Source organism: Monopterus albus, unplaced genomic scaffold (genome assembly GCF_001952655.1).
Source record: "Monopterus albus unplaced genomic scaffold, M_albus_1.0 scaffold293.1, whole genome shotgun sequence".
NCBI classification, from domain to species: Eukaryota; Metazoa; Chordata; class Actinopteri; order Synbranchiformes; family Synbranchidae; genus Monopterus; species Monopterus albus.
The window spans coordinates 268,150-292,121 of NW_018128173.1; the positions used below are offsets into that span (position 1 = coordinate 268,150).

At 41.9% G+C, this 23,972-nt stretch overlaps 1 protein-coding gene across 1 annotated transcript in view; it reads left to right on the forward strand.

Annotated features, from left to right (window-relative positions):
* The window catches only part of npas1 (neuronal PAS domain protein 1), a 41,884-nt gene that overhangs the window by 5,668 nt on the left and 12,244 nt on the right, over positions 1–23,972 (forward strand). The window contains exons 2-5 of the mRNA XM_020623201.1: positions 6,262–6,429; positions 7,879–8,117; positions 20,171–20,238; positions 22,093–22,182. Coding sequence (XP_020478857.1) covers positions 6,335–6,429; positions 7,879–8,117; positions 20,171–20,238; positions 22,093–22,182 — 492 coding nt within the window. The 5' untranslated portion in view covers positions 6,262–6,334. The remainder of the gene's footprint in view (positions 1–6,261; positions 6,430–7,878; positions 8,118–20,170; positions 20,239–22,092; positions 22,183–23,972) is intronic.

A 23,972-nucleotide genomic window follows, 5' to 3' on the forward strand; every position in this document is an offset into this window, starting at 1 on the left:
ATGCCGAGCGAGTGAGAATATGGAATGCTGAGAGAGAGAGAGAGAGAGGAGGAGGAGGAAGAGAGATCTTCATGTCCAGCAGCTGTCGATTGATCAGCGGCTGAAAAATTGTACATTAAAAAGTCTTTTGACTTCCAAATCCTGAGGTCCAACCAGGACTGCAATGCATGATAAGTAGGTTTCAGCCCTCCAACCAGAATACCAAACTTCATCTCCCCGGACACTCCAGACACTCATTTACAACTACTCAACAACATGAAAGGCGAGATAGAAAACTAGCTACATCAAATATTCTGTTCATGTTATTTCTAACCATGTTTTCTACATCTTTCATGATATTGAGCGTTCTCTATTTGATAAACTATTTTTACCTTTAGTTGGAGATAATTAAAGTTGGGTGGGAGTGGAAGAAGCAGTAGATATGTCTGAAAGTTGTTTCTAATAAGGTTCTATTTGACTGCAAAGTGACCAGACTGATTCTATACACTGCTTTGCTTTCAGGTGGATACCTTTAATATCCTTTTTAATTTTTACTTTTGCATGCACTTGATGGACAGTGCAATAGTGGACAATTTAGATGGCAGAACATAAGAGGAGAGGCACGTTGCATTTGTCGACAGCGTCATGCTCCGCACTGCTCATGTATGGGTCACAAGTCTGGGGTGTGTGCTGATTAGTGAAACAAATTAACGAGAAAGAAAATGATCCAAAATTGCAGCTTGTACTTTGCAAATCTGCTGAAACGGGTCCTGTGTGTGTAGTTCTCGAGTAACACGCTGTCATCAAAATGCCCAAGAAAAGACATATCCTCTGTGTTTTTTCACTTTATTAACTGAAAGGGAAAGAAATATATAGAATGTTTTCCCAAAGTTAAGCAATTATATTTGTATCAGCTTAGCACAGTAAATGTATCAAAAATCATGAAAATCCCCAGAACGGTAACCACTCTCTTATTTTGTTTGTACTCTATATGTTGCATAGCCTTGGTCCTTCACCTTTGCATGATCATGGTGTGCCAGCCGTCTCCAGTGGGCTATGAGATCTCGTCTGCCTCCACATTCGCAGTCTTGGCCAGACTCTGTATTGGGCCCCAGGGGTCGAAGAGATGAGGCATAAAACAACCATGTCTCTGCCTAGGGGAGCTGGTGGCATGGCAGTGGGGCTATTGTCTGTCTGCGTGCTGTTTGACTTAAATGTGTTCATTTGCCTGATGCCCCTGACTCCCTACGGGGAGGGACGGCTCTGGGAGAGGAGGGGCATGCTAACGAACTTCTGACAGCTGGAGCCCTAATTAAACGTCCCTGCTGAAAATAAACAGAACGGGAGCCAAGTGAGCAGCCAGAGAGCAACGCATAGCAAACACCGGCTGTGAATGCTCTCCGCAGTGCCCTCCTCCCTGTTGCTGTTGAGACCATGCCAAGAGAGCACAGCTCTATAGGGCAGGGGTCTCGCTCTCATGTATACACACACACACACACACCACACTTTTGGATATGTAGCACTGCAGCAACACATTGTGAACGCCCCTGTTGGTACAGATTGATCTGTACAGCTTTGGGAACAGTATATTTTATTGTGAATGCTTTCAGAAGTTACACTTTTCTGTTTTATGTATTTCCCACTGTGTCATGACGGAAGAAGTCGACTGAGTTTCACTGAGCAGATTGTTTCACAGTCTCTGTCTAGATGACACGTCTGACATTCAGCCTGTTGTGCCGTTAGCTAGCCGGAGCATTAGCAGTCAAAGTGGTGGTGTCCATTTGTGTGAGTGCATTAATGGGCCGCTCAACCTGCAACAAGGTTATGAGGCTGATTGAATAATTACTGTGGAGGTGCCTGTCCATTACACCCGTGTGTCTGCCCAGATAGAGGGCAAGAGATGGAGCACAAAGATGGAGATAGAGATTAGATGAGCACAGATAGGGTCAATTAAGAGATAAACGTACAGGTATGGGATGGAAAAAGGTGCGCATGTGTGCGCTTGTGAGGCAGCCTTGGCTTTTTTGATCTCTCCGTCTTCCTGTACACAGTACTATATGATTTGGAATGTAGTGCATTTATCCACGTGAGACAGAGAAGGTGACAAAGGTGAAGCTGTTAGACCGAGGTGCACTGCCCTACTCTTCACCAGACTCTGTGAAGAGGACCATACATTTTGTAAGCTGAATGCTTGAGGGGAAAGATATAGGTTTTCTACAGTCACTGGCTACTGTCGCTATATTTTTGCCCTATAATAATAATAATAATAATGATGTGCACATATATGTACAGTAGTATAGTCATTTTTTGACTATGATTTAGACATGCTAGTGGCATGGCTACAGGGAGGTAATGTCGGGTGGTCCAACACTTTGGTTCATACTAGACTGTGGATACCTGAACCAAGCCCCACAGGACTCATTGGTATTGGGCCGGGTTTGGGCAGAATTTTAGGGATTATGTTCAGGTCTGGTTTGGGTTTGGAGACATACTGTAGGTCAAACTTTAGGGGGCGGGGAAAACGCCGTACCAACTCTACTGCGTCAGGTCTGGGTCAGGTTTGGACACCATTCTTTCAGGTACGGATCGGGTTCAGACAAAAATATGCTCTAGTCTACACTGAAATGGTTCGATTTCCAGTATGTCCAGTCCACATGTCAAAAATGTCCTTGAGCAAGACACTGAGCCCCAGTTGCTTCTGGCGATGACACTGGGTGTGTGAATGGCCAAATAGTGTGAAAGTGCTTTGAGTGTGTTGCAATGCATAGAAAAGTGCTATACTAGTATAAGACCGTAGCCATGATATTCTGGACAGACATTCATGGTGTACAAAGAACAAACAATTTCCATTTTCCAGTACTTGGTTTTATGACCAAATCTGTGTAAAAAGGATGACATTCCCATTAGCCTCAGCTGCATTTGTTGCTAATTAGCAAATGTTAGCATTCTTCAGTACTAAACTAAGATGTAAACATGGTAAACATTATGCCTGCTAAACATTAACATGTTAGTATTGTTATTAACTTGAAGAACCACCTCACGGTGTTGGCTTGTAGTCATGGCCATGGCTTCAGCGGAGTGATCGACGCCAATTATGTAAACTCTGCCCTCCCTCTTGCAAATGTTTTTGTCAGCCTTGACTAAAGGGACATGGTGTGGGATCGCAGTACTTCTTGATGTTTGAAATACCTCTCTATAAATATATGTAACTGTTGTTTATAGTTTAGAGGTGTTCAAAGCTGGCCTGATGCATGAGCGAACCAAGCACCTCATCAGGGCCACCAGCGGTCCCCCAGGAGCACCTGAAATGCGTTAGCTGTTCAGAGATAAATGTGCCAGCCCTACCCTGCATGTGGTCATTGACCATCCTCCTCAGTTCAGTTCTGAATTTCTATCAGAATTCTTTGACTTTCTGTCCACAGTGGTGGTTGGATGACGTGCTATGAAACTTTGGGTTTTTCTTTCTTTTTTTTGAGGGTGTGTGCCTTCAACTAAAGCAAGCACAGGGACATCTTGTGATATGCAAAACTTACAACCTACAGCAGCGTTTCAGGACTGGGGCAAATCACTGCCACGTGTCAGTGGTTTTAATAGTTTTAGTCTCATGTATGTGTGAAAGTCCAAGAAGTCTGTGTATTATTATTAAATCTGTTCAGCATTGTTCAGAAGGGCACCATTAAATGTAAATATTATTATGCAATATGTTGCAGTAAACTGATTTATGAATAAGTTGTCCAAAGACTTAATATATGAAATAGTCTTCCTCACACTAATTATTAATGTACCCATTTAGTTTACACCCAGTGTCACTGATCCTTTTTGACTTCATGGTTGACATATAATATTTTATATAAGTTGCAATGTCACGTGATCGGAGGGTGATGTTCATTCAATTAATTCATTTATTAAATTTGCTTTATTACATTAGTACTTAGCAATAGATAGAAATGTTCTCGTTTGTCTTTACACTCTCCTCTCTTATCCTACTAATGTGCCCATCACATTTTTAACTGCAAAACTTTGTAAATTGTCAAACTGAATCAAGTGCCAGTGACATTTGAAGCTTCAAACATCATCAGTCATTGGCCTGGTTGATTTTATTGACCTTTCTGGATCGAACCACGTACACTGCATTTGGCAGCTCATTCTAAAGTAATGTAAATCAGCCACAAATGGAATGTTGATGCATATTTAATCAAAATACCTCATATAAATTCTCTCTATTATGACTAATTTCTCATATGTTGGCAACTTGGTGCATTATTTTAACTGCATTTAAACCCGCACTTAGTGTAAGATAAGACTTCACCTTTATGAATCTAGCATTAAATGGAATAAATGGTCATCTTCTTGGCTTACTTCCTACTTTGATTATCCATGATTTTAAAAGACAGTGCAAGGGAGCGGAACATAGCTGGAAGAGAAAAAGCCTTCAAGTGGACTATCAGCAAATGAGTCAAATATTTTTCTGCTTAATTCAAACTAAAAAGTACAGTCTCAGAGTTCTTTTGGACACTGTTGATGACCTCATTGACCCCTAAAGTATTATTTATTTTTACTCCACAAATGAAAAATGTTTGAAGGAAGTTCTGGAGAAAGTTATTTTTTTAACTTTATAATAATAAGGTCAGTAACTTCACTTCACACCAATTTTCCATAACAATGTAATAGACACTTAATCACATCTCAAACTCTCAGTTAGTTTTGAGGATTTTTTTTTTGAAAATCTGCTTTTACAAAACACTGTAACCCTGAGACTGTGCCTATTAGGAGATGACCTCTTGAGAACTGCTGATTTGGGTGAATCTTCACTTCTGATACTGCTTCATTTGGCCACAGCCTTTGATACAGTTGATTACAGCGTTCTGTTAAACATTTTCCAGCACTGGGTGAATGTCTATGGGGATGGCCTTGAAGTGGCTTTCCTCTTGTCAAACCAAAAATACTTCAGTTCTATTGTTGACCATGTTTCACCTCCCACACTAGAACTCTGTTGAAGTCCTGCAACGGTTTGTTCTGTTTAATTCCAATCTCAAGTTTGAACTGCATGTTAGCAAGATTGACCCATACCAACCTACACATAATCTGACCTCCTCTGCCAGGAGCCTATTTCCAGCTGTGAACTTTTGCTGTTAGGGTGTTTCAGCTCTGCAGTAAGATGCTTGATGATCTGTAACTTGATTTATTTTTACTAAGTTGTGTTACCATCGCGAAGTTTTCATGTAGGAATTTAGTGTTGGTTGTGTTGGTTCAGATTTGTGAAGTGATATCCGTTAAATCTGCCCAGCTTCTGTTGACCCCTCTTAGTTAAGGTCAGCATAGCCATACTCAAACTGGAGACATAATCCATTTTCTATTGCCCTGGCAAACTCTATTGACATGAATGTGCTGACCCAGCCAGGCTAAAGAAAGAGCGAGTTAGAGAGCAAAAGGCAGAGAGGGAGAGAGTTAGAGGGGCATCTCAGGCCCAAGGGCATGACACTGCGGTGCTCAAGGCCACACTAGCCCTTTAAATGTCAACGCGGCACAGAGAGGAGGAGGGGATGGAAATGGGTGAGGAGTGGGACCGAAGACAGAGAAGAATATTGGCAACTCATACCACAGTAGGGTGGTGTTGGAGTCTGGCAGAAGGCGGCAAAGGATGTGGGAGAATAGACACTGGGCAGCATGTTTTATCTTTAGAGATGTGTCTTTAGACTCCAGTCACAGACAAGTTTGGATATTCTCTCAGGGACAAGGGGAGACATTTGGACATTTTCAGATTAAGTGTGACTTCAAAAGAGGCTCAGTGTTTAGTCTTATGTCTACACCTTGGGAACAGCCCTTGACCTTTATGTGAGGAAGTGCACAGAGCGTACCTTCTTGCTCTCTCCCTTAGCCTTACTACTTTCATGTTTTAGATCTCCTGTCTTCACAAATATTTTCAGTAATGTAATTTTGCTGATAGAGGAAGTAAGACATTGCAAGATGCGTTTCCATCCAAGCAATTTAATGCAAATTATATTTTATCAAATTAAAAGGGCCGATGGAGAAAAATGTCATCTCTTTCCTTACTATATATATTCTTACTGCAGGCTTTAAAAGAAAGCGCAGTAAATTGTTACAGAAATCAAAGGCTTTCTGAAAGGTGGTAAATTTAACATCCAAAAATGCCATGTGTCGGCTATTTCATGACTATTTCATGTGAAGTATTGGTGAATGAAGCAACCTTGCATAATTCACTGACTCTTTCTCCTCCTTCTCATTTTTGTTCCTCCTCTGCTGTCTCTCACGGATCTCCAGGTCTGAGTCTGTCACATCCTCAGCCAATCAAAGCCTTCGTTAACAGCGGCGTCGGCACGTGATTGGAAGAAGGATGGCAACCATGCCGTTTGTCAGCGAGGGGAAGTGTGTGAGCGTGGAGTGGGATTTTCTACAAGGACTACTGGCCAAACCTCCCACCCTGCCCTGGTGAAATACACACACACACACACACACACACACACACACACACACACACACACACACACACACACACACAGATGCTGTATAATTTTGTGTGCATGCCTGTGAATTAATGTCTGCAAGGTGAATTCTATGCATTTACACCCTTGCACACACTGACAGCCTGAAGATTTCCTATCAGTGAAACACATCCAGAAGACTTCTCCCCAGTGCTACATATAACCTGTATTGTTGCTCACCTGCCAATTCTGTCAGAGCTGTGAATCCCGTCCCCTTAGTGGGAGATTAAGTAAATTTGGCTGGAATTATAAATGGGCAGTCATTTAGAGGCGGATATAAAAACTTAGCAGAATCAATGTGTGCCTATTGATTGTTCTCGGTGGCTGGGGTCGAGGCAGTATAATAATGAGATGTTACTGAGGCTGGCAGCATGAGTCCACAACATATACACACTCACAGAAAACATGCACAAACACTCACTTGTTACAGCATAGTAGGGAGAAATACAACAGCTGTGTCAGCTGATTAAGCTATAAACATATGTCCACACGCTACGAGCAGCTCATGTCTTTCTTCTTTTCTTTTTTTTTTTTTTGCTTACACCTGCATCTACACACACACACTGCTGGTGGCTTTTCTTAGAATGAGAATCAACAACACAGACATGAAGGAGAAAGGCTTGTTCTTTCTGTTGTAGCTCTTATTCTCTCTCTCTCTCTCTCACACACACACACACACACACACACACACACACTTTATTCTAGTGCAGCACCGACACAAATTGTGAAGTGGCTGTGACAACATAATTCCACCACTCAGGCCCCATTGAAGAGAGTCAATACCCAATCAGAGAGACAGGCTACCTGAGCCCCGGCCCCCCTCTGTCACTCCGCCCCTCCCTCTCCTATTGATGCCTCAATCATAGCTTCAGCTCACTAGCCCAGGACCAGATGAGAGAGATGGAGAGAGAGAGTTTGGAAGGACTGAAAATGAGAGATAGGTAGCAAGCGATTGTGTATGTGTGTGTTCAGATATGGATTTAGGAGCAAATGGCATATTAGGACTCTGCTCTCCCAGATACAAGAAAGGAGTTTGTCTGTAATTACCAGGCCAGTCTGCAAGAGATGGATCACAAGGGAGATTGTTTCATGTGAATTGCAGGGGCCATTACCATCATATGTATTTATAAAATGAGTTTTCTGAATTGATGCTCAGCTCATTTATAAAAAGCCTGAATCAATCAACAGGTGGTCATTAAAAAGCTATAATGTGATGCTCCCCTCTAGTTTCTGCCATCTTACGCGGTGCTGATTCAGACTATTTTCCCTGCCCTTCAGTTCTTTTCTGTCCGCCCTACATATACCTATTTCTTCTATTTGACTTCTTTCTGTCCACCTCAATGCTCAGTTGTCCTTTTCACCCTTACCACCCTTTTCACCCTTGTCCACCTCTCAGTCTCCAGAACCTGCGTAAAGAGAAGTCTCGCAATGCTGCTCGTTCGCGGAGAGGAAAGGAGAATTTTGAGTTCTTTGAACTGGCCAAGATGCTGCCTCTGCCTGGGGCCATCACCAGCCAGCTGGACAAGGCCTCCGTCATCCGGCTGACCATCAGCTACCTGCACATGCGCACCTTTGCCAGTCAGGGGGACCCGCCCTGGAGTCCTCTGCTGGAGGGAGACAGCAACTGCAGCAAAGGTGAGCAAAGCGAGCCACATAACAGAAGGTTCTCTGTTCATGGAGGTAGTTTGTAAAATCACTTCTTTTAGAACTGAAAAGTGAATAATTGCATGAAATAACAATATTAATAAAAATTTGATGGTGTTTGGTTGCTGTTTGGTCAAAATTTCCTTTGGGTTGTGTTGGTATCACATTTACTTTAACAAAAGCAGTGTGCAAGTGTCCAGATTTAAATCAACACGAAGGATCATTTCTCTGCCAACGATTTCTGCAGTTCAGCCTATGAGAAATTTATACAGTAGAGATACATACACTGGTGTGTATTGCCAGTGGGCACAAACCACTGAAATCTGTTTCAACTCACATCTCTTTTTCAGTCAGAAGCAACCCTCAGCAGTGCGATCTTCCAACTTATTCCCGCTCCGCCGAGAAATGCTGCACCACAAATATTCAGCTAGGACCAGAATTATCCCAGTCGAGCACATGCTCATTCACAAGCCTGTAAACACACGTGTGCATATAATCATACAAAGGCTTTGCATAGGCTGATGTGAGTACGAGCAGCATGTGTGCGTTTGTGTGTTTGTGTGTGAGAAAAAGAGAGAGAGAGAGACGATACACAAAGAGGGAGGAAACTATTGGTGCGATTTGTAATTACAGAAATTAACTATATAACAAGGACAGTGTAATTATACAGCCTGTCTAATTGCTACTATTACTGAGGGGAAATGATGCAGCTACAGTACAATTAGGGGTGTGTTTGTGTGCCAGTGTGTGTGCGTGTTCATGCCCGTTCTTGTCTAATTTGAGGAAATGTGAGCACATAACAGTCATGTTAATAGCATGTTTGTGTGTGACTGAGTGTGGCTTACTTTACCACAGTGTTCACCGCCCATTCCTGATGAGGTGTAATAGTTTAAATAGTACAGTGTTTTGGGCTCAGTATTCATACTGGTGCCAGTTTTGGTACTGATGCCAAAATACCTTTCAAAATTCATAAAGGTTTTATGGATTTTATGACTTTACACATAAAGGTTAATTTAGTCCTGATGGAAAATTGAATGGTGAACTACTGTTCCTATGAAAACAGTTAGCTTGCAAAATATAAATTTATGACAGGAAGCCTGATGTGTGGCATTTAAAAGACAACATTTAGCAGACAGGGATTCTCTAATGAAAAGACACATTAGAATGCATTATGGGAAATGTAGTATCCAGTGGAGATTGGACCATACTAGGAAATACATTTTAGAATATTTTGGTATTTTGGTGCTTTGATTTTCACCAGCTTTTTAAAAATCTGTCTCTTGTGAGGCCTTCCATTAGAGTGACCCTCCATAGCAGTCTTGACAAAATTTTGCTATTTTCTCAGGTTCTTTAAAAAAATCAAATATTTTTAGTAAAGCATACTAACTTATTTGAGAATAGTTAATTTTCAATTAAAAATAAATAAAAAAACATGGCAGTGGCTTTCCAGCATCACCATTTGATATACCTGTCAACACAGGACAAGAACAGCTGTCACAAACAACATTAGCAGTGGCTCTGTTCTAGTGCAGTGTCCCAGTAAAGTAGAACTGTAAAAAAAAAAAAATAATAATAATTTGTCGAATAATCGAGTTTCAAAGCTCAGACGGAAAAAAATATGTCAAAATTTTCTGATCAAAGCTTCTCAAATATAAGTATTTTCTGGGTTCTGCAGTCTTGATAGTATATTTGGGGTTTGGATTGTACAAACTTATATTATTTTTTTATAGTATCAGGACAATATTACAATTACTATAAGTACATACCTCACAGAAATAAAAAGTTGCATGGAACTGAGACAAAGCACAAGAATTTAATTCAGCTTTCAGTGGCATTTTTTTATAGTACATCAATATATTTACAATATTCAATACATACTCTTTTCAGTCATTGTTTAGATACTATTGAGGCTTGAGTCGTATCCATGATAAATGTCTGGCCAACTGATAGCAACGCCTCACTTTAAATCAAAAGCAGACCTCTCAAACTGTATAACTGTAACTAATGCATAGTGAGTGTTAATTGATTTGATTTGATTTATTCTTTCAAGCATGTAAAACAGTTGATATGACAACACACATAATTTTACACATAATCCAATATCAATTTGCTTATACCTAGTACATGCTTGAATGGAGTAGGAAGAAGTCAGACTTATCCAGTCCTACCCCATGACATCATCTTACCATCATTGGTTTGCAAGCAGTAAATGATTCACTTCTACCCACACACATATTATACTAAAAAAGATTGACACATACCTTTATATTTATGTTTAAACTTGTCAATTCTAGTACTGTTTTTTATGTCTACACTTAAGTTATTCCATAGTTTTACCCCACTTATGGAAATACAAAATCTTTTTTTGGTTGTACGTATAGCATGAATTTTTAAATTTAACTGACCCCTTAAATTGTATCCCCCTTCCCTTTCATTAAATAGTTTTTGAATTCCACCAGGTAATAAATTGTTCCTGGCTTTATACATAAACACTGCAGTCATATATCCCACTAAATCTAAAAATTTTAGCAATTTAATCTTAAGGAATAGTATTAGAAAATATTTATTGTTAAGAGTTAGTCCACTGACATCCATCAATATCTATTTAGCCATGTGGCACTGCACAATCTGAATGCCTGAGTAATATCCGTACAGTATATTAGAGCAAACTTACTAGCCTTGACTTCTAGACACACAAGGAGCTGTTTTGTCTCAGTGTTCCAGACTTTCTCTGGTCTTGATAGAAAATACCAGCTGTTGAGAAAAGTAGGTGCGCAGGAAGTTGTGCTATCTTGCTCACGAACTGGTAGTATGATAGAAAGACAGATGCAAGGTACAGTATGTTGCCTATACTAAAATGAGAGCCCCTTCTCATACAAATGTGCACCAAAAATATAAATATATAGACGCAAAGCAGCTGCAAGACGGTCTTGGACAATTGTGAGGCACTCGACAAAAAGATTGAACTGTGACACATGCCAGCTATAAACAGTATTACGAATGGAATTATCTGCCAGTAGGTCCGCATCTGGTTTCTTGAGTATTTTATGAAATGTATACAGATTTTTACAAGCAGGTCACACAGTCTCCATGGGGCCAAGGCTGAAAATGCGATGCTAATTTGGACATCAGTTTGAACAAGTCTACCCACGATGCATTGGCAGGGTTTTAAGTGTGATGCATGACTTTAATTCCGTTAGTGGAATGTGGTCAGAGATCCAGCTGAAAGGGAGAGGAGGACGACGAGGAGGGGAAGGGAAAATGTATACGGAATGAAGAGAGAAAGAGGAAGAAGGAGGGAGGAGAGGAGTATGGGGGAAGGTTGCATTCCTCCACACTTCCTCTTGTTTGAGAGTTTTTGGATGGGTGAGGGCCAGCAGAGAGGAAAGGAAGGTGGAGGGTGGAGGAGAGGAGAGGGATGGAGCGAAGGGGAGGGGCCAGTGTGGCTTTTGTCTGCTTCCCACGTTTCAAAGCCAGTCTTGAAAAATGAATAGACAGAGGAAAATCAATTGCATGACCTTCACAGAGAGAAAGAGAGGGAGAGAGAGATTGAGTGAGCAGGAGAGGGGGGAAAGAATGAGGAGAGAGACAAATTATGGAAGGAAGAAGCAAACGAAAAGGGAAGAAGCAAACGAAAAGGAAAGGCTGAAGGGCGGAAAAGTATGACCCATGATGCTCATTCCCATTCAGTGTGTCTGTGTGTGTATGTATTTGCACAGAGCATTCAAGGACTAAACCCTTTTATTTGCAACCAATTATATTTCAAAACCTCTCTATATTGAGTAAATTTTGCTTAAGGGAACAGTTTTTCTTCTATTGCCCTGTCTTTTCAAATGTGCCATTAAAGGATGATTCCAGTTCATTTAAACCATGCGACCCCCTTTTTTTTAGGCTTTGGCTAGACGCTTGGTTCTGATAACATTGTACTTACGGTACCACATCAATTTCTGAGCTCTGGGCGCAGCAGTAACTTCACTACAAAGCAGCACGATATGACAAGAAACACAGATGATCAGGTGGTACACAAGCTAACAGTTTAGCCAGATTAGCTAAACTAGTTCTCTTTTGGAAGTAAAACTGATTGCAATATCAGCAATCAGCCGTCACTGGACAGGAAAACTGTGTGTACTCAGCTACACTAAGTACATCTCAAACATCAGTCAGAAAGCTAGTTACTGGTGTATGCACAGCATAAGTTTGAGTAAGCTAATAATTGAATTTGCTTTCTTTTTGTTTTAACATCTGAAAATCAGTGTACTGACACACACTGGAGCGCACATCTGCATCACTGCAGCAGGTTGAAAGGTTAAGCCATTGGAGGTCAACAAATTTCTCTTTAAAACCTGTATGTATAGTATAGTACTTCTGAGGCAAATACTTACTGATATTGATATTTGAGAATAAAAAAAGAGTAACGAACAGAGAGACAAATAGTTTTCTTTTTCTCTTTTCAAAAAACACAAACATATTTAATAAGGGTCCCTCAAATCCTTTGGCAATTAAATCAATATGGCAAAGATGCCTGTCTGACAGACAGGAAGCAGCAGGTAAGACTGGGGAAAACCACATCCAGCACCCGGACTATCAGCACAGGTACCCCAGGGATGTGTGCTCTCCTAGCTGCTGTTTTCCTCTACACCAATGACTGCACCTCAGAGGACCCCTCTATTAAACATCGGACTCATCCGAGATGATGATGAGTTGGCCTACAGACGGGAGGTTGAACAGCTGACCAAGTGATGTGGTCGCAACCACCTGGAGCTGAACACACTCAAAACAGTGGAGATGACAGTGGACATCAGGAGGTCCCCCAGCACCACCCTACCATACTTAGCAGCACTGTATCAGCAGTAGAGACCTCGTGTGGGCAATTTTATCATTTACACACACAGCACAAACCCAACAACAGGACCATCACCAAGAAGACACAGCAGAGGATGTACTTTCTTCTCCAGCTCAGGAATTTCAACCTGCCCCAGGAGCTGCTATGCATTTCTATAGAGGAATCATTGAGTCTGTTCTCAGCTCTTCCGTCTGGTTTGCCTCGGCAACCAAACAGGACAGGGACAGACTCAAGCAAACAGTCAGGACTGCAGTGCCAGCCTGCCCTCCATGGAGGACCTGTACACCTCATGGGTCAGAAGGAGGGCAGAGAATATTTCTGCATTCCCCTTACATCCTGGACACAATTTGTTTGAACTACTCCCCTCTGGATGGCACTACAGGTCACTGTACACAAAAACAACCATAAACAAGGACAGTTTCTTCCCTCGGACCATCACCTGATGAACACTTAACCCATGACTGTATAACAGAACGACAACCCTCAGTGCAATACCTGTAAATATACTTTTGTGTATAGCTATCTGAAAACCTCATCTAAACTGTATGTACTGTATCTACACATATATTTTACATTTATTTTCCTAATAAACATTCCTTTTTCTTGCTTGGGCTTATGGTTTTTTCTTTTTCTCTTCTTGTTCTCTCAGTCTTATCTTGTCTGCTCATTGCTTTATAGAAGAACATTGTACATACACATTGAGAGCCACTGTACCAGAGTCAAATTCCTCATGTGTTCAACACACCTGGCCAGCAAAGATGATTCTGATTCTGCTGGGACAGTTCAGAGAGAGCTGTAATACAGTTAAAAGATTCAGTGCTCTGGACATACTGTCTAATGCTCAAACATATTTGTGTTATTCACGTGGTGCAATTTCTTAGAAGACTGCATGTTTGTTAATGCCAAGATAACAGTGATAACTTAATGTTTGTATGTCATGCTGATATACAGTATGACTTGGTCAATACAGTCTTATCATAATGAACAGAACATCTGGCTGTAACTAGAATGTGTAAATAATAAGTTGTAATTGTTATAATTAGTTATCAAGGGCGTATTTCTGGATATGGGCTGTAGGGATGTGTCCCTATCAATGTTTTGGGAGGACACAAATGGTCCTTACCAATTTTTGAGTGCACACATTATCTTTGGAGTGAAAGTCATATTAGATCTTTCTGATGTTCCCTCTCTGAGGCTACAGCTACAAGACGACATGCTAGCATCTGACTGACTGAACGGGACGGGGCGATTGGAAACTCACGCTATGTGCAAATGCCATATTTGCTCCAAGAGGTGATAGCTGTTGGTCAGTGGGCTGACAACGATATGTTATCAGGGCTGTCGGCCCATACCTCAAGCATGGGTGAAAAATTTGCCTTTCAGATGACTTATTGCCATTTCTTTATTGCCTGCTCTCGCACATAACTTTGTTCACGCCACGTTTTGTCTTTTGAAGACAACATTATTCCATCAGCATCAGGCAAGAGAAGCAGAGCAGGCTGATTAGGGAACAGGTGCATCTTCAGTGTTTCGGGTGGGGCTCTACTCATAGTTTGGAATTATAGGAGTTATTCTCAGGATGTTCAACCTCTGTAAGTCAATGTATTTGGTTATGAGTTTATTCTGAAAAATTCTTATACAAGAACAAGATCCTATTCACTCATGGTTAAAATTCAATTCAATTTTATTGGTATAGCAATAACTCACAACAACAATTTTCCTTAAAAATAAATGAGATCCACATAATAAATACAGATCTTAATGTAAATACTAGTCCTTGCTAGCAAGTCATGTTTCCACAGTTAGTGCAGGTAAAATCTTTGTAAAATTTACATCTAAGTAAAATTTTTGGCTGCATAAATCTTCTCTCCAGAAATCTGTAGCAGCTCAGCCAGGTGCTATATGGCAAGTGGAGAACCCCTCAGTCTTTTACAAGGTACAGTACAATGACAACTCAGTGCCAGCAACAGGGCCAGCTGAAGTGTTTTATTGTCTCTGTTAGTGAGGTCAAACACACCTCTCTCCCTCCTCAGTTTTGGTGACATTGACTTTCATTCTGCCCCCACTGACTCCCTCTCCCTCTTCTATCTTTCGCTGCCTCGGTCTCCCCCACCTCCCTGCATTCTCCCTGCTTCTGCCTCAACTCTAATTCACAGCGTTTAAAGCAGCCGGGGCTTTTAAGGGAAGTTAATTGCACTCAAATTATGTTCGACCGCAAAAGGAGCGAGGGAGGAGAGACAGAGGATATACAGAGAGATAGAGGGAAGGAGGGAGGGATGGATGTCAGAGTGAGAAGATAATTACGCCAGGGAAGGACGCTGCGATTAGGGTCACTCTTTCTCTCTCTGTCTGTCAAACAGCCGAAACATCACATTTGGATGGTAGTAAACAACTTGGCAGATGATCAGGCTCTTGTTTTGAAAGGACAAAAGTATGGTGTGAAGCCAAACTTTAGAGGCAAAGATGGATAAGAAAATGGAGAGAGGGAGCTACAGGGAAAGAAAGAGGAGTTCATTGTGTCTGTTATCTGTTTGGTTCCCATGGTTACATCCTAACCTGGTTAAAAAGGTTGCCATTGTGGGGGTGGAAACCAAAACAGTGTGTATGTGTGTATGTGTATGTATATTTGGGTGTATAGGTGATGTTTGGAATGTTCGTTCATGTATGTGTGTGTGCAACCATTACTCGTGGACTTACCAGGGACTAAACTATATATTAAGCAGAAGTGTAATGATATTCACTCAAATGAATTTTCTGTCTCTTCTTCTTGTGGAGCGCTGGGGAGACCTCGAGGATTGACCTGTGAGTCAGACTATAATTAACGCGTCCGATCGTGCTCTGTCCCATTGTCTCCTATTCCCACAATGAGATTAAACCTTGCAGCAAAGTCCTGGGAAGCTAATGAAATGGGAGTGTAACAGAACAGATGATCAAAGATTTCATGTGCACACATACAGTACGTATGTCTGCATTCAGGCCTGTACACAAACACTTACATATTACTGTACATGTGTGCACACAACAGCAAAAGTACCAAAGACGAAGGTATATTCACATAAACTAGTTTAAATGAGAATTTTAGCCTTTTACAGCTAGTCTTATTTTCCTGGTTTTGTGCACAGTTTCTGTGATAATTTACTTACCAAAGCAATTGCTTAGATCTGGGAACATAGCAACAAAGCAACAACTAAGTCAGACAGGGCAAAGGCATGAGTCATCAGGCAATCACACAGGTTGTAAACAAGCCAATAGTTTATCCACACAATCTAACCCCCCGGTGTTGTAATCGAGTCAGTGACTTTGAGTATGAGTCGAGTCTCGAGTCCCCAGTGTTCAAGTCCGAGTCACCAAAGAAGAGTCCAAGTTGAGTCCGAGTGAAGCCCCTGTTACCCGAATCATCAAGGTCTACATTAAACACAACTGACAGCTCTCACCATTTACTTACTGTGTGTGACACAACAGACAAACAAATGTAATTGTAAGCCTGCGCACACACACACACACTACAGTGTGAATATCTTATGCTAAATTATTATGGCATATTACAAAAAAAAAAAAAAAGTCAGAGTTCTCATCTCCAACTTCAAATGCAGTCAGTGGTCAAGTCTAAGTTGTGTCAGGAGTCCTGAAAATCAGGACTCGAATCGGCCTCAAGTCCATGGACTACTGGACTTGCACATGTGCAACACAATGTACTTTGTCACCATTTCCACCGAGCAACAGATGGTACCAGTACCAGTGGGCTGCAGTGTGTCTGCTAAGGCAGTGAACAGCGCACATCAGCTTTGCAGAAAGAAGAACCAGCATTTTTATTCTAAATCATGCACTGCTTACTGCTTAAGAAACTGTTTGTACCTACAACTATGGGGAGTGTGACGGGTCAAATTTAAACCAGGACATAAAATCTGTCAAGTGTGATAGACATTTACAAAGGACAGTTTAGCTAATAATTTAATTGCTTGTCTTCTTTTCTCCTTGAAATAAGTTTGGCCAAACCAGGGTGTTTGTTTAACCTTATGATTATTCAACTGCAGGTGTTTCTTGTCCCAGCTGACTTTTTTTTGTGTGAAAACATGCCATTCATACAGCAGATATCTCAGAAATGATCTTGGTGATCATATTCCCATAGGCAGGTTACCACCATTATGGGTACACTCGTTCGCAATAACCCCCAAAAAAGTTTAGATAATCATTCAGTTTGTTAACAGCTGTCTGACTGACTGCTCGTGCTTCTTGCCCTGTGGCCGTACTCCCAGATGTTTGCAGTTAACTTAGTGAGGACAATGCTGTTATTCCAGATTTGAATGAAAACAAGCCCAAACCAAAATGATCCTTTAAATAATTGTGAATGATGAGTGATTCATTTTCAGCTACCAAATGAGTTTAGACAAGATGTTAAAGAAGTGATAACATTTAAGGATACAAACAAATTCATGCATGGCCCTCACACATACACACACATAGTTCTTCACAGCACCACTACAGAAGGATCTTTGTTCCCTGGGTGAGATACGAACACCGCTGTGAGACTGTCTGTCTTCACATGTGCACACAGTTGTACATGTACACACATACACACACACACCAAGTCCGGTGTTTTGGTTTTCTGCCCACCCTATTGTACCCTGGCACTCTTTAATAAATGGTCCTCTGTGTGTGTGTGTGTGTGTGTGTCTGTAGACTCATCCGTCAGCCCTCCTGGCCTCATGTCACATCCAGCGTTTCCTTTGCCCCGCTGACACTACTCAGCTCTACTGCTCAACCACCATCACCTTCACTCCTCCAGGGATCTGTGGCATTAAACTCAGGTTGCACACACATGCACACACTCCATGTACTTCCTCTCATTCTTACAGCATCAACAAATTAACATCATAGTATGTGTGTACCCTTTTTGATTCATTTTCATATGGTCACCATGGGGGTCGCTTCCTCCAGACTCCCCCTGTGTGTGCAGCTCCATTGCAGCTCCACAAGGGAGCCTGACGGGCAGGCAGAGTGCGAGATGGGGTCCCCATCCCCCTTTGGGCAACTGGCTCGGCTGAAGGGTCCCAGCATCAGACGCCCTTTCATAGCCCTGAATGGACTTGCCTTATTTATATTCACACTCTGTCACACAGGGGGACCCCAATCTCACAATGCCACTGTGGCTTTGTCCAGCAACTCTGTATTTATGCGTGAGAGAGTTTGTGTGTGCGTGTGTGTGAGCGCAGGTTTTCATGTTGTTTAATCGGAGGGCATGTTGCCACTGTGTAGTCTGTGCATGAGAATTCACTGCTGTGTGTATTCCTGAAGTGTGTTTGTGTGTGTCTGTAGCTCTAATGGAACGCCTCCCTCTCCTATTCACTGAGCCCACATTACAAGCAGGCAGCTGGGCGATATATATGTGTGTGTACTTGTATTTGTGTGTGTGCGTGTTCCGACCATCCCTCAGTTGTAACCCAGAGCAGCGTTTTCATTTTCCTGTCATAACGTGTATTGATTTCCCTCAGCCTTGCAGCGACACACACGCACGCAGATATCAAGTGATCCTTAAAATCACGCACACAGGGACACACAGATGCACACATTCATATGCTCCTGTACACACACCCCTGGAGTACACACACATATAGTTTGTCGCTGCTGGATAGAGAACATTGTGTTCGAAAGCAGCCCTGTTGGAGTGAGATTAGGTCTCACATATGGTCCCTGCTTTTGCAATCACACACTTGCAGGTACACACACACACACACACACCATCACATACTCTTTTTGACATAAAACAGTAAATATGGCTGATTGCTAAATTAATCTTTCACGTCACTGTAGCCCCTCGTGCCCACGTTTCCTCTGGAGAAAGTGATCACTCTCGCCTTCCTTAGTGTTTTCTCATTTTCCCCGCGGTACCCTCTGTGCTCCTCTCGTACCTATCTTCACCCCCCTCCCCTACCTAACCACCTCCAACTCTATTTATATTGTAATTGCCTTGGTAAACAGCAGCACTTTGGCACTGAAGCAGCTCTGATAGCTTGTGTTTGGGATGCATTAAGAGTGGCAATGCAGACACCATGAGTGTGTGTGCGTTTGTTTATGTGTTTGGTGGCGATTGAGTGTGCATGTCACATAGCACCTCTCCGGGTGCTCGGTTTTTTTTTTTTTGGACACACATTACCGTTTTGACCATTTATCAGGCATGATTGGTTCAAGTTTCACTTTTCACCTGAGTGCAGATGTCACAGGGATGCCACATTATTACAACACCTCACCTGTGAACAAGTTATATTTACAGCTAATTTTATATAATTACTAATATGTCAGGAGCTGTATTACCATAATTCTAATCCATAAATGACACTGTAAATGCTATAATGCGCAACTTTTTTTTGAGTATTTTCACCCATTGTAGTTATTTATTTATCTAGAAAAATGGGTTTAAGTGTTCATGCTGCGATGTTATGCTTTCTGCTAAACAAACAAATGAAACAACTCTTTAAGATGTCATTTTTAATTTCTTGCAGCATTATAAGCTTTTATTAGTTTGTTGACAGTGGAGGAGAAGTGACAGAGGAGTGAGAGATGGGGAACAACATGCAACTGAAGTCCATGTTGGCACTTGAAAGCCAAGCCCAGGCACCCTGTAAAAACTGTTTTTACCGTGCATTTCAATTTATAACCTACAGTCACAAAACCTTCCAAGATATTGAGATATTTTATTTAACTTTGAAGAAATTAGCTGCTTCCATAAACCGGTATGTGCTACTTTGTCAGATACTGTCTCAAATGTGTTCTTAAATGTCAAAACATAGTTTGCATCTTATGTCTATCTAAGAAACAGTCCTTTCATAATGGCAGAATCTGATCATTACTGTCAAAGCTTTTAAACACGGACGTTTCTCTGCATTACCGTCTTTTGTTATGGAATACATTTTACGCATGTGTGTGGCAGGTATGACTAATAAAATGAATGATGGCTCAGTTTCAGGGCCCTGACGTGGTACGTGCTGGCTCACTGTCACATTGTCATGATTTACTGGGCCACTAGAACAGAGCCATCATTAGTGCACAGTAACACCTATGCTGCTCCGACCATGACCGGGCAAAACGTCTGCATCAGGTCTACTGATGATATTCTTTAGAAATCAGCTTTATAGTCAAAATATTAGCAATTAATGTCGATGTCAGTCAGTATCTTATGTGTGCTTGTCTTCTTACTCTGCAGTAAGAAGATCATCCCATTCTCTGGCTACGGACATGTTTGAGCAGCACCTGGGGGCGCACCTCCTGCAGGTAACAACCGCAGCACCCACACCCTTCTTCTTCCTCTTTATTGATTATAATCATATCTTGTATTACTTGTCTTTATATTATGTATTTGAGATGTTTTCATAGTAGCAGGTTTATGAAACATTCTCTCCAAATTGACTTTTAAGAAGCGGCAGTAGGATATATTTTTCAGACTATTCTGTGAGTTTGTTTATTAAGTATAAGAAGTGGGAGGATATTCACAATCAGTAATGGCTTTTTATTTGAAAAATATATGCTTTATATGCTTGAAAGTTTATGTAGAGAAAATTAGAGGTTGTCAAACTGGATCACAAGGTCAAATTCATTATGAATTTTTTTTGACAGACAAGCACATTTGCCACACACTGCAAGCAACTGCATTGTGCTACAGTGCGTCTGTGTTGTGTGTGATCACTGTTTGTATCTGCTCTGCGGTCTTCCCTCTATCCGTCACACAGACTTACACTTCCAAGTTAACTCCCAACACATGCACACACGGAGACACACACATTTCATAAACTTAATATGTTTGGACGATATTGTTGGCTGCCATAGAATGCCTCCCTGTTGCACAAATGGATGAATGGAGCCCGAGGGGGTTTCTGGGGCAGGATGGCTACAGGGATGACGAAATGCAGAGTTGTAGAGAAAAAGACTTAGAGGAAGTGTGAAGAAGGTAGCAGTGCAGATTGCACCAGGAGGAGGCTGTGAGAGAAAAAGCAGTTGGGAGAGCAGCTGGTGCAGAGAGGGATAAATGAAAACTTGAAGGATTATGTAGGAAACAGGTAGGAGTGGGAACGGGCAGAGGGAATACAGGCTGAGAATTTAAAAGTGAGAAGGATGTGGTAAAACAAAGAAACATTACATATGTCTGCCCTCTTCTGGCATTTTAAGGAGGAAGGGAGGCTTAGGGAACAGTGCTGATAGAAATCAAATTAACACTCCAGAAAAACTGTATGATTCTTCCCTCCCAGCCGTCCTCCCTCCGTAATAGCCAGATAATTGCACTTTAGTTCTCCGACATTCAGGCGGCTGGTTTCTCCTCACTGCGACACACGACGCCCCACACCCCGGCCACACATTTGCATACTGGATGTGTCAGTTGCATAAATTACTACTGCCACTTTAAGCATTGGGCCGCCAAAATAGCAATCATCCTTCTAGAGCAAATTGGCCCTGCTCTGTGTGCATGTGTGTGTGTGAGGCAGTGTCGGCTCACTCCTGGATGCTTGTTATGACGATTAATATTATTCTCTGAAGCAGTCGTCTCTAATGGGCTGGCTGTATACCTTTCACTTCTCATTAGAATCACTGCCGGCTGAAATGACTCTGGTTCTGTCTGTGTCTGTGTCCAGACCAGTGTGTGAGTGTGTGTGTGAGAGAGAACGGAGCTACAGAATGAAACTTTGGCTCTGAGTTTATTACAGTTGATTGAAACAGCTCTGGCCTATAAGCTCAGTTTATGTATTTGTTTACGTATGCCTGTGTATGTGCTTGTCTAAATGTGTGTGTGTCATTTTGTCTATGTGTTGCTTTCTGTGTGTTTAGTAATGCAGGCCTTGTTGACAGCTGTTTTGTGTTGCTGCATCCTGCATCTATGGGAATTGTTTTGTGTCTGTTAACATTTATGCATATATGTGTGTTCGTGTGCGCGTACGCACACACGTGAATTGAGAGAAGAGGCCGAGGGGTGACAGGTTGTTTGTTCTCCAGCTCATTGTAATTTGTTCGATACACACTAATTGCTCTAATTTGTCTGTCTTGTTTTTGTTTGCCTTCATGTGTGTGTGTGTGTGTGTGTGTGCACGTGTCACTCGGTGGGTGTTGTGTGTATGTGTGTGTTTTTTTTGTGCGCAGTCTCTGGATGGCTTTGTGTTTGTGGTCAGTCAGGAGGGACGGTTCCTCTACATCTCAGAGACAGTTTCTATCTACCTGGGACTCTCACAGGTAAGACAACCTCATTTCTGTCTTTGTCTCACACACACACACACACACACACACACACACACACACACACACTAGAATAATCCTTTATATACAAATGCATTTGCACATGTGCCTGTCTTCTGCTTATGCTTTCATATCCCCTCCCAGGAGTGTGTGTGTTTGTGTGTGCGTGAATATCTTTGACTTCACTCCTTGTGCTCATCTCTGGAGTGCAGCTCTCACGGGGGCAATGCCGCTCTCTCTCTCTCTCTACCTCTCTCTTCCACCCTCTCTCTCTTGCCAGGTGCTCACCTCTGTTGATTGCCTGTGGCCTCTTGTACTGCGAATGTTAAGTCCTGCCATTTTGCCCAGATGCATAAATAATAACAGTAATTACTGGCCCAGCAATCAAAGTGTCGCCCCAGCGTGCTGGACCTGTCTAGGGGAACAAATCGATAGGCATCTTAAAAGCCACATTGATTGTAGGGAGGGGGGAAAAACACCAAGGGGGATGCGAAGATAGATAGAGACAGGCGGAGAGAAAGAGAGAGGGCGGAAAGGAGGAGAGGTGTGATAAGAGAGAGATGTTTCGAAGTAAGAAGAATCGGTAGCGCATGAGGGAGAGAGAGGGAGACAGAAGAAGAGGGAGGCTGATGCTACAATAACAGAAGTGTTTTTTCATGTGGAAATTTGCTCTGATTGAAGGTCTGCCCTTGGCAATATTAAAAGAAAAGCTTGTATTTTTTCTACACTGTGTTAGCACAGTACACACATGTCATATGACTGTTGAAAAAGTCATTGGCCACTGTAATCATTACCCATACAAGCTGTGAAACAGTTGCTTCCTAACACAACTACTTTGTACAAGATGGGGACAAAATCCACAAATCCACAGGCTTCGTTCTGTGTTCTGTCCTGTGTCGCATTGTAAAGTAGAGCAGACAAACTAAGTGATTTTCTTCCAATACTTTTATTATTAAAGAGCTGTAATATATTAGATATACCATAATAGAGTCAGTGCCTCTTTGCCAGCCTGTTTAGTCTCCTGCCTTGATTGGCCACTTGAGGCTGGCTCCAAAAGGGAGTCAGTCTCCATAGACTCCCATGTTAAAATGCCAAACTTTACTGTAGAAATAAACATGTTTACAGCCTGGTACAAAAAGGTTTTGGTCTTTATAGCTAATTTCCCCTTCAGTGACAACTGTACAGGGGTGAATTGTTATATAACTCACACGTTTTAAATTATATTGAGGCTATAAGTTATGCTTAATTGAGGGTGTGGCTGCTTTGAGTGACAGTCAGAGGGGGTCCACCATAGGTGACTAGCCGCTAGCTGTCTCAGGGGGCTCCACTTATGCTCCACTTCTTTTCCCAATTTTGGTTTAGCCGGAAATAGGCAAAATGAAGCACTACCAATATGGCAGCAAACAGATTTAAGCTTCAAAACTGCTCTTCAGGAAACCAATGGATGGTGTGACAGTGGGTTTGTCTGTCTTTTACTGTACGTACAGTCAATGGTTGCACCTGTCACCATGCCCAGTAGTGATGTCATATCCCTAGAAAACACCTGTAGATCACTGCAGAAAGCTAAGAAATCCAATCACAACAGGTCAGAAAAAGCTAGTTACTCTTTGTTGACTTTGTTCTAAACAATAAACATTGGCACAGAGAGCTTCTGGGGAAAACACAATCACAGTTCTTGCGGTCTCCATGAGGCGCTGTCTTCATAGCTGCCATATGCCTCAGCAGCTGCGCACATTAGCCACAGCATAGCCTACAGCGGCTACAAGCCAGAGACTTAGCACAGAACT